This window comes from Coffea arabica, chromosome 5c (genome assembly GCF_036785885.1).
Source record: "Coffea arabica cultivar ET-39 chromosome 5c, Coffea Arabica ET-39 HiFi, whole genome shotgun sequence".
Lineage (NCBI taxonomy): Eukaryota > Viridiplantae > Streptophyta > Magnoliopsida > Gentianales > Rubiaceae > Coffea > Coffea arabica.
In genome coordinates, this window is record NC_092319.1 from 46954657 (window position 1) to 46967890 (window position 13234).

Below are 13234 nucleotides of genomic sequence, written 5' to 3' on the forward strand. Positions count from 1 at the left end.
TTTATTTCTTTAAATTATAGTGATATAATCGATTTAATTCCTAACATTATTTTCTAAGCATTTTACTTCATTGTTAATCTAACTAATATGGTCAAAATTTTTTAAATATATTTACCCTTATATATATAATTAAAAATAAAAAAGTTGGAATGATTATTATTCTTTTTTTTTACTTTAAGAGATCAAAAAATATAAAAATAAAAAGGTTTTCTCAAATTTCTTTTTTCACACTTATTAATACTAGGAAAAGAAAAAGAGACGGTAAAGAAAAAAACAGAAAATTAGATTTTGCGAAGAAAAAATATTAAAAAAAAGTCTAACATTGTCATATTAATTTAAGATTGTTAGGATTAGAATTAAAATCTGGTGATAACAGTAAAGTGAAATAATTTTAAAATAATGAAAGTATTTAAATCTTTTTTATTTGTATTTTTAAAAAAAGAATTGAGCTCTCTCTCTCTCTCACCCTCCCCCTCCCCATCTTTCTATTTTTTTTAAATTTTAATAGATTGCCAAGAAAAAATAGATTAATACTCTGACTTGTTTTCTTGATACTAAAGAGGAAAAGAGCCACTTAAAATTTTTTATTATTTTTATTATACAAAGAGGAGAGTCATTTCTTCTAAAATTTTTTAACTTACTAAGTTGGTTTAATGGTGGGATAAATTTCTCAAAAAATAACTCTATGGGATAAACTGATAATGAGGCTATAGTTTATGGGGGTAAAGTGATAATAACTTTAAGGGTTAAACTTGTCTTTTCACTGTAATTAACAAACTCCGTTATTGTTGTGCGTTAGTCTTGGGGGTAAAGTGACTAAAAGATAACGTTAAGGGGGAAATTGATAGTGACACCGAACATTAAGGGGGTAAAGTAATAATAACCCTTTATTTAATTTTGGTGCTTAGAAACGATCATGTTATATGACTATTGTGTGATGTATACATGTCATGATAAGGTGATCGCTAATGTGTAGTAAATGATAATGCTACAGAAGTCCTTGTTGATATCAAGTTATTTCCTATAAAAGAGGATATGGTCAACACTTCATAAAAGCCAAGTAAATCAGCATTCGTACATGTGGTATCATGCATTACATGCTCATCTACCAAATATTTTACAATTTGGAATACCTCTTAAATGTTACTACTACTATAAAAGGTGGAATAACATATGGCAGAGTGCATCTTAAATTAGGCTGAAACTCTGAGGAGAGTACAAGGTAAGATATTTCTTGTTGCAAGAAAATTTTGCCATGTTTAGTTACAAATTTATTGCTCAATTTCTGATTTAGCTTTAACAAAAAAAGATATTCTACTTGACTCTCTAATTCCCATTAATTTTAGGATTTGAAAGGCTCGAACTCTTCTTGTTTTTCCTAGACAGTTACCATATTTCTCCTTTTGTATAACAAATTAAGAAAAAAAAAACCAAACAATCACTTCAAACCAGACTTAAGAAATTCATGACCAAACATGACAGGGGCTTGGACCATAGGAAAATCCCTATCTCAAAATTCTCCTAGGAAATGGGAAAAACAAAAAGATCATTCGTTCCATCTTTCCTTGTTCCTTGGCCCCATGAATATGATAGCAGGATAGCAATGCATTTGAGCTTATTAGAATACCAAGAAATTAGAACTTCCAAAACAGTTTGGATTTAGTTCAATGCAGCTTAGGATTTTTTTTTTCGGGGTCTTGACATAATAATTCTATTTTTATTTTTATTTTTCTCATTCTTCGTTTACACGTTCCAAAAGTAGAATAAAAAGAAACAAAATGAGTCCTAAAAATGTTGAACTCCCATCTGGCCACAAAAAGGTACAGCGTACACGTGCAGCATATGAGAAGAAGATGTCATAGTTCAACAACATTTGTATTCCAATACGGCAAAACCAAACAAGCATTTAAAGGGTTCCCAAGTCCCAGAAGGAATATGAAATCCAGCTAGCAACTTAGCAAGAGAGACGGAGACTGCTATTATAAGAAGAGAGAAGAACCGAATGAATGACAAAAAAAAAAAGGGTTGGAAAAAGAAAGATGTGAACGCGGAGTCTCCATAACCACGGCAATAAGTAAGGAGTTGGGAATAGCTCAAAGTTTTGATAACCTTATAACTCTTTCACATATATCAACGAAACAATTACCCAAAACCGCCCAAGTCCCCCTCTCATCTTTCTTGCATGACACATTAAATCTCACACACAGGAGTTTTTTACGCCTACACTTATTTCTTCTTTCAAGGCTACACTGCTTCAAAGCTTGCACTATAATCATTTATTGTATCTGCAAAGCAACATTATTGATATCAAAGACGAAAAAAGTTGGAAAACAATACAATACAGGTTTCTTTTTTTTCTTTTTACTTTTTTTTTTTTTGATCTTACGTGGGTGTTGTCGCTCATGCAGAGAGGGGAGGGAATTCAAAGAGATGTTTTGATATGTAGATTTTCCCATTAGTATTATTTAAATCCTCTAGATCATATATATTTATAGTTTTATGCAGTGTTTTGCTGACTTCACTCATTGTATTTGCACCTCTTTCTCAGTAGAGAAGGAGTAGAGAGTGAACAGATTGAGTTTTATAGTTGAACGGTGCCGGCAGATTGAAATAGTGTGGTTTAAAAAAAAAAGGGGGGGGGGGCTCATGGAACAGGAGATGGCGGACGTAGAGGCACCACAACCAAATGGAAGTGCAGGCCAACAAAAGAGTTGCGCCGCCGCCATCTTTGAGAAAGCTAATCGTCCGGTTACATTGAAGGTAATTTTTTTTTTATTATTAATCATTCTGATCCATGTTGAATTAATTTCTCTTGAGGGCACAATAAATTTTTGTGTTTTAAACCAAATAAAGTAAGTATATAAAAGTCAGGTTTTGTTTTTTTCTCTCCAATACACCTCTGTTCGGGTCCCTACGACTACATTTAAACCCTAACTAATTTCTGTATTATATTCTACAGGATGAGTCATTCAGATTCTTGATTTGATGCTTCACTGTTTTTTCTTTTTATAATAAGAGTAGAATTTACTTTGCAATTTATTTTCGTCTGAGGTCATGGAATTGAACTTTTTAGATTTGTCTCCAAGAAGGGCGTTAGGGCGTAATAGAACCCTTTTCTTCGTTCTGGGCATTATGGCTTTATCTCAAAACGACATGTGCCTTTTTGTTCTTCCCCTGCACTTATATCTAGGAAGGTTGATGCTCCTCCACCTGACAATGAAATCTGATGCGTTGACTCTTTCCGCCGCCCGACTCCTTTCTGCACACGTGTAAATGGCATTAATTTTTATTTTTTTGACTTGGTAACTGACACTAAGTAGCAACATGACACAGTAAAGATTCGAACCACACGTGGAAAATTAACAAAAATAATTCCTAGATTAAATCATGAGAATTGAGCAGGGATTCGTATTAAATTGTTCATCGTAATCATAATCGTTAACTCCATTTATTAATTAGCCTGATGTGCATATTGGTGCAGTTTGAGGACGTGGTGTACAAGATTAAAGTGAAAAAGGAAGGGTGGTTCAAGAAAAGTACTGAATCTGAAGAGAAAACGATATTGAAGGGAATTTCAGGCATGGTATTGCCAGGGGAAATGTTGGCCATGCTAGGTCCTTCGGGCAGTGGGAAAACCACGCTTTTAACTGCATTAGGTGGTCGACTTGGTGGATCTCTCAGTGGCAGCATTACTTACAATGGCAAGCCTTTCTCCAATGTCGTGAAGCGAAACACTGGCTTTGTCACACAGGATGATATCTTGTATCCTCATCTCACAGTAAATGAAACTCTAATTTTCACTGCTCTTCTGCGTTTACCTAATTCTCTTACTAAAGAGGAGAAGGTTATGCGTGCTGAGGCTGTGATTACTCAACTTGGATTAACAAAGTGCAAAAATAGCATAATCGGAAGTCGTCTTGTTAGGGGAGTTTCAGGAGGTGAGCGAAAAAGAGTCAGCATTGGGCAAGAAATGCTTATCAATCCGAGCTTTTTGCTGTTGGATGAGCCCACATCAGGCCTTGATTCCACAACTGCTCAAAGGATCGTGTCGACATTGGGGGAGTTAGCAAATGGAGGGAGGACAGTTGTGATGACAATTCATCAACCTTCCAGCAGGCTTTTCTACATGTTTCACAAGGTCTTAGTATTATCGGAAGGTAATCCTATATATTATGGGAAGGGCATGGATGCCATGGATTACTTCAGTGATGTTGGATTCACGCCAAAGTTTTCAATGAATCCTGCAGACTTCTTGCTAGATCTTGCAAATGGTATGCTTACTGCTTATGTTCTCATTATAGATGCAGATGGATATATCCACTTGTTAGACTAGTTCCATGATGATTGCATCACTCAGGCTTTTTTTTTTTTTTTTTTCTGGATTTGTCTTGCTTACTCCTTTTTGGCATGTTTGGACTAATTTTTAACTATCATTATGCTTCTTCTGTCGTTATCTTTTTTTTCCGTCATTTTGTTTTTCCTCCGAATTTTTGGATGTAATACTAGTGGCACCCATAGGGAGGTATGAAGCTGCTGTTATAGTTGAATATGTGCTTCATACTCCGGAGCACAATACATTTTTTTATTCTTGTTCGTGCTAACCAAGATACTACTTAGGAACAACTAATTTTCACTTACCAGGTGAAAGGCAAACCTCCTAAAAAGTATCCTATTCATCGTGATTCTTAAACTTTTTACCTTGCTTTTGTTTCTGTTTTATTCCTAAATTCTTCATCTACTGCACCTAAATAGTTAGGTTGTTTTTCGATCATAACTTAGTGACAAAAAGATCTTCCATTTCTGGAGAAACCACTTAGTCATGTTTGATTTCTAATGCAAATAAAGTAGTAGAAATATTTAAGTAGTATATATAGAAGCAAGTCGAAGTTGAATCTTCACATCTTTTATCCTCAACTACATGAGAAGATTATTTAATTTTAAACTATATCTAGGTGTAAGAATAAGTTTTAAAAGTTACATCTCCTTTCCTTCACAAAGCGTGAGCAAATTCAAACGCGCAAAGCCAAAATTTCTGCCTTCATGTGGTATAATTTAATTGGGAACTCCAAAATCGTTTTGTGTCATAGTTAAGTTAGTAGTGCAGAGTTGTAACTTACAGCAATTATTTGTGATTAGATCCATCTGGCTCCCTAGTTACACTTGATGAGGATATGATCACATCATCCACACCCTTTTCAGAGTGCCTGAACATGTAGTAGAGTCTGAGGTTTGTCACTCTGGTTGTCAGGATGAAGATACTGGTTGAAGAGTTTTAGCTACATATGTGAATTAATTTCTTCTTCTTTTTTTTTTTGAGTGCAACCTCACCATGGTACGAGATGTTAACATATGAATATTTTCAAATACACCTTTTTCTTTTTCTGCATTCAATTTTTAATCAAGCCACTCCTGAGTCATTATTATTGACAGATAATATGTTCTTTCTCTTGAATAGTTCACTAATTACCAAAGATGCCTGCTATGATTTTATAGGTGTCTCGGTAGATGATTCACGAGATGATCAAGCTTTGATTAAGCAGACTCTGGTGTCTGCATACAAGGCCAAGTTAGCAGAGAATTTGCAAATAGAACTGAAACAGACTACTGATAACCTACACAGTGTATCAGAAGGAAAGCAGTTCAACCGATGGACAACAACTTGGTGGCAACAATTCTCTGTGTTAATTAGAAGAGGTATGAAAGAAAGAAAGCATGAATCCTTCTCAGGCATCAAGATAGTTCAAATCTTGGTGGTTGCGATCCTATGTGGCTTATTGTGGTGGCAATCTGACCCCAGCCATTTGCAAGACCAGGTAAGGCTTTTCTCTCTAATCATATTAGCTAAGCCAAATTCACGATCATTTTCAACACCTATATGTACGTAATCAAGCACATATTGACATTTTCCCTGTAGTGGTTTAAGTAGTTTATTTACCAAATCAAAGGGAAGTAGAATCAAATGGGATGCAGATAAAACTGACTTAAAAATCTGATTAATCAAGCTGTGTAATGGCTTAGCGCATACATGTCAAACTGCTTTGTTTCGAGTTATTGAAAATCTTACATGAATTAATATGCAGATTGGCCTTTTGTTCTTCTACACTGGATTCTGGGGATTCTTCCCACTCTTCAATGCAATCTTCACATTCCCTCAAGAGCGCCTGATGCTCGAGAAGGAAAGGGCGTCGGGCATGTATAGACTTTCATCGTACTTCATGGCAAGGACTATAGGTGATCTTCCCATGGAGTTGGTCCTTCCCTCAGTTTTTATTACCATAACCTATTGGATGGCAGGGCTGAAAGCCACAGCGGCAAGTTTCCTTGGTTGTTGGTTGGTTCTACTGTATGCCGTATTAGTTGCTCAAGGTCTAGGACTTGCTGTTGGTGCTTTGGTTTTGGATCAGAAGAATGCAACGATACTCGGGTCAGTCATTATGCTGTCTTTCATTCTTGCTGGTGGGTATTATGTCCAACATGTGCCCAGTTTCATAGCATGGATCAAGTATGTTTCTATAGGCCAGTACGCATACAAGCTCTTCATCATGTCACAGTATAATCCGGGAGAAACCTATCCTTGTGCTGAAAATAAGACCTGTTTGGTTGAAGATTTTCCTTCTATCAAGTCTATAGGACCGCACGGACTATTCTCATCAGTGGTTGCAATGGCTATCATGCTTGTGGGATACAGGCTAGTCGCCTACATTGCACTAATGAGGATTGGAGTTACAAGAAATAGATTGAATTAGCGGGATTCATTCCATTGTAGAATGATGAATGACTGAATTTCATTTCCTTTTTTTTTTGGTTTCCAACGATCGACCTCTTGAAGTTTTAGACTATATTCTTCTCTAAGCAAATAAATACCACTTGAACTGATTTTCGCAACTCCCAAATTCACCCTCTCGCACTCTGCGGTGGCATTTTACTGAGTTAGTGGATTGAAGCCCAACATGTTACTTTTAGTTTTACATGAAATTTTTTTTTTTTTATGGGGGTGTGTTTAAGGAAGTTGTTAAACGTTACAAGACTTGGAAGTCTAATATGATATTTTGAAAAGGAATTTTTGAAAATCACACTTAACAGACTTTTCTCAAACTTGGGCTTTAAACGATGACAAATTGAGCTCTTCTTGATGACTTTAGCTTTTAACCTCAGAATGCTACTATTACCCCATACAGGCACAACACTACATGAATTAGCAATTTGAATGATTAGTTTGCCAGCCATGCATGAGTGAGTTCTTAGATACCCAATACAAATACCTAACAAGTTTAAAGCTGGCAAAATGACTTCTTTTTTTTTTTATCATGCAGAAAGGACTGACAACTAAGGTACAGGTTTCGTGGACGCCAACTTGTAATTTTGTCTATAAACGGAACCTGACATTTAGGGGATCCTAAGAAAACAAATAACGAGACATAATCAGGAAAATTAGGAGTCTGTCTTGGGCAATGAAATGTGGTGAAAATATGATCATTCTCTAATAAGGGGCTGTGATGTTAGAAATCTCCGACCACAAGGTCAGGTACCTACCACATCATTTTTTGGTCTAATGTTGCTCTGCCTAAGTGGTGCTAAAGTTTTCTTGTTGGTTTTCCATTTTTGTGCACTCATTAAATCTTCATTTCTATACTGTTTTATGGTTAATTTGCTGAAACTTTAATGAGGTTTGAGGTTGAAAAGTTACAAGTTTTCTATCCGGTAAATTGCAATAGATATATGCCGCCATTCAAACTAGACAGGTTTTGGTCCGATCAACGTTAAAAAAAAAAAAAGAAAAAAAAAAGATCTGGTCTGATCAAAATTTTATGTATTGTAAATGAGTAAAGATTCTATGTATTTAATTGTCCCCCTTTGATGCCATTGCCTACCAGGAACCGTAATTTGGCATTTGCCTGGCTTAAAAAAAAAAAGTTTTCCATTGTCTACCCTATAGACACTGTTAGTTTTCCATTCTTTAAAAAAAGTTTTTAAAAGGGTTATGTATCCTTTCATGCCTTGTGAATCGCAACGGATCTTCTGTCCCATACTCTGTGCCACTTTCTGTTCCATTTTTTATTATATTGCTATTTCTCCTGCATAAATATCATGTTTTAGTTCTTTTTTGTTTCCTTAAGATCCAATAACTATTAATCCGTTGCGTGAATGAATCCAAAAAGTAAGAAATGGCTCCACTTATATAGGAATTTGTTTTGAAGTCTATTAATGTGAGGACAAATAAAGAGGAAACATTATCAAACCTCCTAAAATTAAAAATGTAAATAATACTATTTTACCCTTCAACTTAGTAATTCCAACTAAAAGGGCAAATTATATAGCAAATAAAAAAGAAATAGTATTCATTGGTCATGGATTTAAAAAATCAAGAATGTTAGCATTCATGAAACCTAAATTATGAAATTGCTAAATAAAAAACAAAGTACTACTAACCTTTAGATATGGAAATTTTTATTTGAAATTTTTATTTTTGATGAAAAATAATTATAAAATTAACACAAATTCTACCAAAATATAAAAAAAAAAAAAATAACAATACAGTCTAAGAGAAAAATATAGACCATCTGACCTTAAAATATATCTCTTTAATTTGTATATATCTTATCCAAATTCGACCCTAATTAAACTTGAATAAGAATACAAAACTAAATGCCAAGAATAGCTATGGGTATTATTGATTATTTTATGTATTCTTATCATTTTCTCCATACGTATATATGTAACTACTATGCCATTTTTTATATAGATTTTTTTTGTAGTAGTTGGGGATATTATAAGATATTACCAAATTTTTCTTTGCATTTTTAGAAACCAATGCTATATTGTAAAAATGTTAAACCAAATTGCAGGTTATGAATTTTTTTTTTCTTCAAATTTTATCTTTTCAATTTATTTTGAAAGTAAAAATACACATATATTTAAGTGCAAAACCAAATTGCAAATTATGGAAAATTTTGTTTTACTTCAAACTTTAATCTTCAATTTGGGGATTGAATATGGATTCAACTTCTCTTTTGAAAATTTGAAATTATTCAATTAAAAAATAATATGAAAAATAAATAAATTTGGTTTTTTATGCTTTTGTATTGAATTTTCATTTTTATAATTTACATGCCAAATTTACTTTATAATAGTGTAACATTGAATAAAAGTTAAATAAATCAGGACTCTCAGACCAATAGATGTGAGAAATGCCGATTGTAATTACTACAAAAAAAAAAAGAGAAAATCCCAACACACATGGAGCATATTATATATACATATATGTATGTAATTCTTATAAGTATATAAGAGAAAAATATAAAATTTTTATATATCAAATGAAAAATTGTGATATTACTTGATTCTAATTGGGTGGGAAGAAGAAAAAGGGAAAAATCAAGAAAAATGAATTAGTTATTATTTATGTTTTTTTATTATAATTTTTGAGACATGGATATAAATAACAGCTTTCATCAACTATTGATAAATAGGTTTACAACCGCTATGTCATGTAAATCATTATAAATTAAATTATTTTATTCAAATTCTTATCGTATATATATTGACAAACAATAAGCATACAAATTTTGGTTTCAACTTATTTTGAAATTAAAAAAGTCCATTTTGTGCTCATGAAGTAAAAAAAAAAATTTTTTAACGTGTTAAACATACGCTTCTTTGAAATTTTTAATCCTTTTCATACACTCTATCATGTACTACAATATATAAGTATATATCATTATTTTGAATTGAAATAAAAACCTATGCATAGCACAGGTCAGACGACTAGTTGTATAAAATTGTAGAATAGTTAATATTATGCGTAAAACTCTAAGATGTACATTCTAATATATAAAACAGCCAATTACTATATATTTGGTCAAAGTGTCAAATGAATATTTAGTTTTCTTGTAATTCGTATGGTTAGACGTATAAGTGGAGTTCAATATTAAGCAAACAGGACTTATTAAAAAGGAAAAACTAATCGTTTTATGATTTGTTTCAAGATTCCATAGTAGAAACGGAGAGGGCAGCAATTAAAAAATTTCAATAGTTTTGTGGCTCCGGTCCTGTTCATGGGATGAGAGCCTCTAACCTTACATCAAAAAAGAACTTGACTTGTTTGCTTGCGAGTTGGTTGCAGCCATTATACGATATAATATGGCGGTCTCATGCATATAAAATTGTGGCCGATTAGCTAGCCAGCCCCCCTTGAACTGAACTTTAAGTTTAAGCATGCGATCTCAAATTCTACGAGGAAATAATTTACTACTGCAACTTGTCTAAAGCATATGGACATCAAAGCCTAAATAATTTAATTCTCCATTTAAGGCATATGGTGTTTGGCGGACGCAGAGATGTCTGAATCCATATCCACTTCCTTTTCCCCGGGATACCTAAACCGGTGGTATTATTATTAAACGAATGGTCCAACTATGAGTTTGCAAAGAATATGAAACATGTGTTGTGGGCATGCATGTTGATATTTTATAAACCAAAAATGTGTATCGTTCAATCCAGAATCTGGACTACCTTTTCTTTTAGCAGCTGTATGAGTCTTGCGAAGAGCAGTCAATAAACTACACTACACATCATATTTGCATTCTTCTTCCTCAGGACGACTAATCTTCACATGTTTCTTCACCGAGCTATATATACATATATATATATATATATATGTGGTTTACTAATCCCGGGTTAGAAGTTTTCAGTTCAACAATGCAATAATTCATATGATCTCAGCTAAATAGATTAAACGATGCTTGAACCAGAATTCGGCCCCAGATGGTGTAGCTTTTGGTTAACCCTGCAGCAAATCTTTTTTTTTTATTTTTTTATTTTAGGGAACAAAATCTGTCTCATATATATATATATATATATACACACACACACACACACACGCTTATTATACCTACAATAAATGAAATAAGCATTGCACGCAAGGAAGCTCAATTAAAATTAGGGTTAATCACATTTTATCCTCTTAAAGAATACCCCATTTCTCAGTTTACCCTCTAACTTTTAATTTTGCCTACTTAACCCTCTTTAGGACAAAATTGTTCTCGTATTATTTTGACTTTTCATTTACCTTGTTTTCCTTTCTTTTATTTCTTTTTTCTTTATTTAATTCTTCCTCTTTCCCACAAAAATCTTCACCTTAATGATTGAAATTAAAAAAAAGGAATTGCAGAGATCTATCTTCTCCTTAAATAATTAAAAAAATATTCAAATCACTTTTCTAAAATACAATTTTTTTAGTCTTTCAATTCTTTTAATTTTGGATTTTCCTCTTTCCTTTCTAGTTTTTCATTTTATTCTCAAGAAAAATATCATAAGATGAATTGCAGCCGGGTATTTTTTAAGGGAATAAAATGTGATTAACACTTAAAATTAAAATAAGCATTGTCATGTGTGTCGACATCATACATTGTATCTGCTTCAAACTTTATTAGCATCATGAATAGTACTTTACGAAAGAAGAATGGATGCTCCAATCAATAAAAGCCAAGGGCCTAAATATTCTTATCTCCTGTAGATGTAGATTATTGAATTCCTCACATGAATTGAAAATCCCATACGATGAAAACAATCCTCATGCCAAATTAGAAACAAATTTATACCCATTAGAAAAGATTTTATATATATATATATATATATATATATATATATATAAGAAAGAAAGAAAGAAAGAAAGAAATCTCATTAATTATTCATCTAAATTCAAAATATTATTATTTGTTAGGTCTTTAATTTTTGGACGTCCGTTCAATTAACATATACATTGAATGGGCAAAGACTAGCCAAAACAGTGCTTCGAAGATTAGTCCTGACTGATTGACAGCAAAACCAAATTGTCGTTACGTCAAACATGTCACCAGCGCATATTTATCTAAATATCTATACTTACAAACGTCCAATTAATCTACAAAGTTTTCAAACAGTAGTGGTATTTACTATTCTAGTTCAAGCGTGAGTCCAGAAAAGTTCAAATCAATTCCTGCGTACGTACCCAAAACCAAAAGGCAAAAGGCAAAAGAGCATATGCTCTGCTGCTGAAGTGGTCGTCGCCGTTTGCATGGATCATCCATGAAACAAGAAGTGACGTTATTCATACGTGGTACTCGTCGAAAAAGAGCGAGCGAATACACGCAAGATACAAACACATGCTTGTAAGAAAACTCGAGTAGTATCACCTAACCCCCACCTTCTTTTCCTTTTCTACTAGTATAAAAAATATATATGTGTATTTGTTTTTCTTACCAATGTGCATTATTTCCTTTGAATTTTCCTCAGATACAGCTAAGAGGAGAGGATATATTTTCAACACTTTTACGTCTAGCTCCATCTGCACCTGCTGCAAGTATACATCAAATGAACATTTGGTTGCCTGTTTAAATATCCTAAACCGCTCACCATGTCTGTCATATGCACAAAGTTGACAAATTGGAGCGAACCATCTACCAATATGATGTTATCAAAGACCAAATATATATATATATTTATATATTTCTTTTGTCAAACGTTATAATTTAGGTGGGAATGGGATTTTCTTTTGTCAACCATCTGTTTTTTCTATTCCAGGAATGCATAACATACTCACACCCTCAACCTCCTCCTCCTCCGTCGCCCCTGATCTTGCTTGTAAAATTATTTTTCTCTTCACATGTATCGAATCGATACAGTAGTATAACATTTTGTATTACAAAATAGCAAGTTATTAGGGAAGGGAAAAAAAAAAAAAAAAAAAAGAGGAGGCAGGAGATGAAACAGAACCTCGCAAGCCAAGCCAGTCAGTCGTATCATTGAGCATCTCATGTGGTGACCCACCTTAAGTTCGATGATGTGTAGCCTGTTGTAAAGGTAAAAGGTCAGTGTATATCTTAAAAATAAATATAAGCTATATGCCAGATTCTACAAACTTAGGACTTGTCAAAATCTGGACCTCATAATATATCTCCAAACACTCTGGCAAATCCCTCAAACAGCCTTCGACGTGTGCCCATTTGACCTACCGAGCATTCCCACTTCGATTCTGCCACTAGATTGAAGGATCACCACGTGCACGCCAGACTATGACAACCCCAATCAAAGAACAATCAAAAAGCTAACAGCGCTTTCCTTCCTTCAAACCTTTTTATTCAACTATTCAAGATTTGACCTAGCTAACGCTTTTTCTTCGTACGCGTTCAAGCCCACAAACATACCCTCCCTGTAATAGACACGTACGCACGTTGCAGTAAACGATTAATTATGC

The 13234-nt window shown here is 33.5% G+C and overlaps 1 protein-coding gene across 1 annotated transcript; it reads left to right on the plus strand.

Annotated features, from left to right (window-relative positions):
- Nucleotides 1–2012: 2012 nt before the first annotated feature.
- On the plus strand, nt 2013–6885 carry LOC113689611 (ABC transporter G family member 9-like). Its single transcript, XM_027207362.2, has 5 exons — nt 2013–2344; nt 2549–2760; nt 3482–4271; nt 5494–5813; nt 6081–6885. The coding sequence occupies exons 2-5, from the start codon at nt 2647–2649 to the stop codon at nt 6744–6746; spliced, it is 1890 nt and encodes a 629-aa protein (XP_027063163.2). The 5' UTR covers nt 2013–2344; nt 2549–2646; the 3' UTR covers nt 6747–6885.
- Nucleotides 6886–13234: the final 6349 nt, after the last annotated feature.

Bases quoted from the DNA above. Each gene is read 5' to 3' on its own strand.
- LOC113689611 (XM_027207362.2), top strand. From the start codon at position 2,647: ATGGAACAGGAGATGGCGGACGTAGAGGCACCACAACCAAATGGAAGT. The intron at 2,761-3,481 runs GTAATTTTTTTT...ATATTGGTGCAG, and splicing joins ATCGTCCGGTTACATTGAAG to TTTGAGGACGTGGTGTACAA. The intron at 5,814-6,080 runs GTAAGGCTTTTC...ATTAATATGCAG, and splicing joins CCAGCCATTTGCAAGACCAG to ATTGGCCTTTTGTTCTTCTA.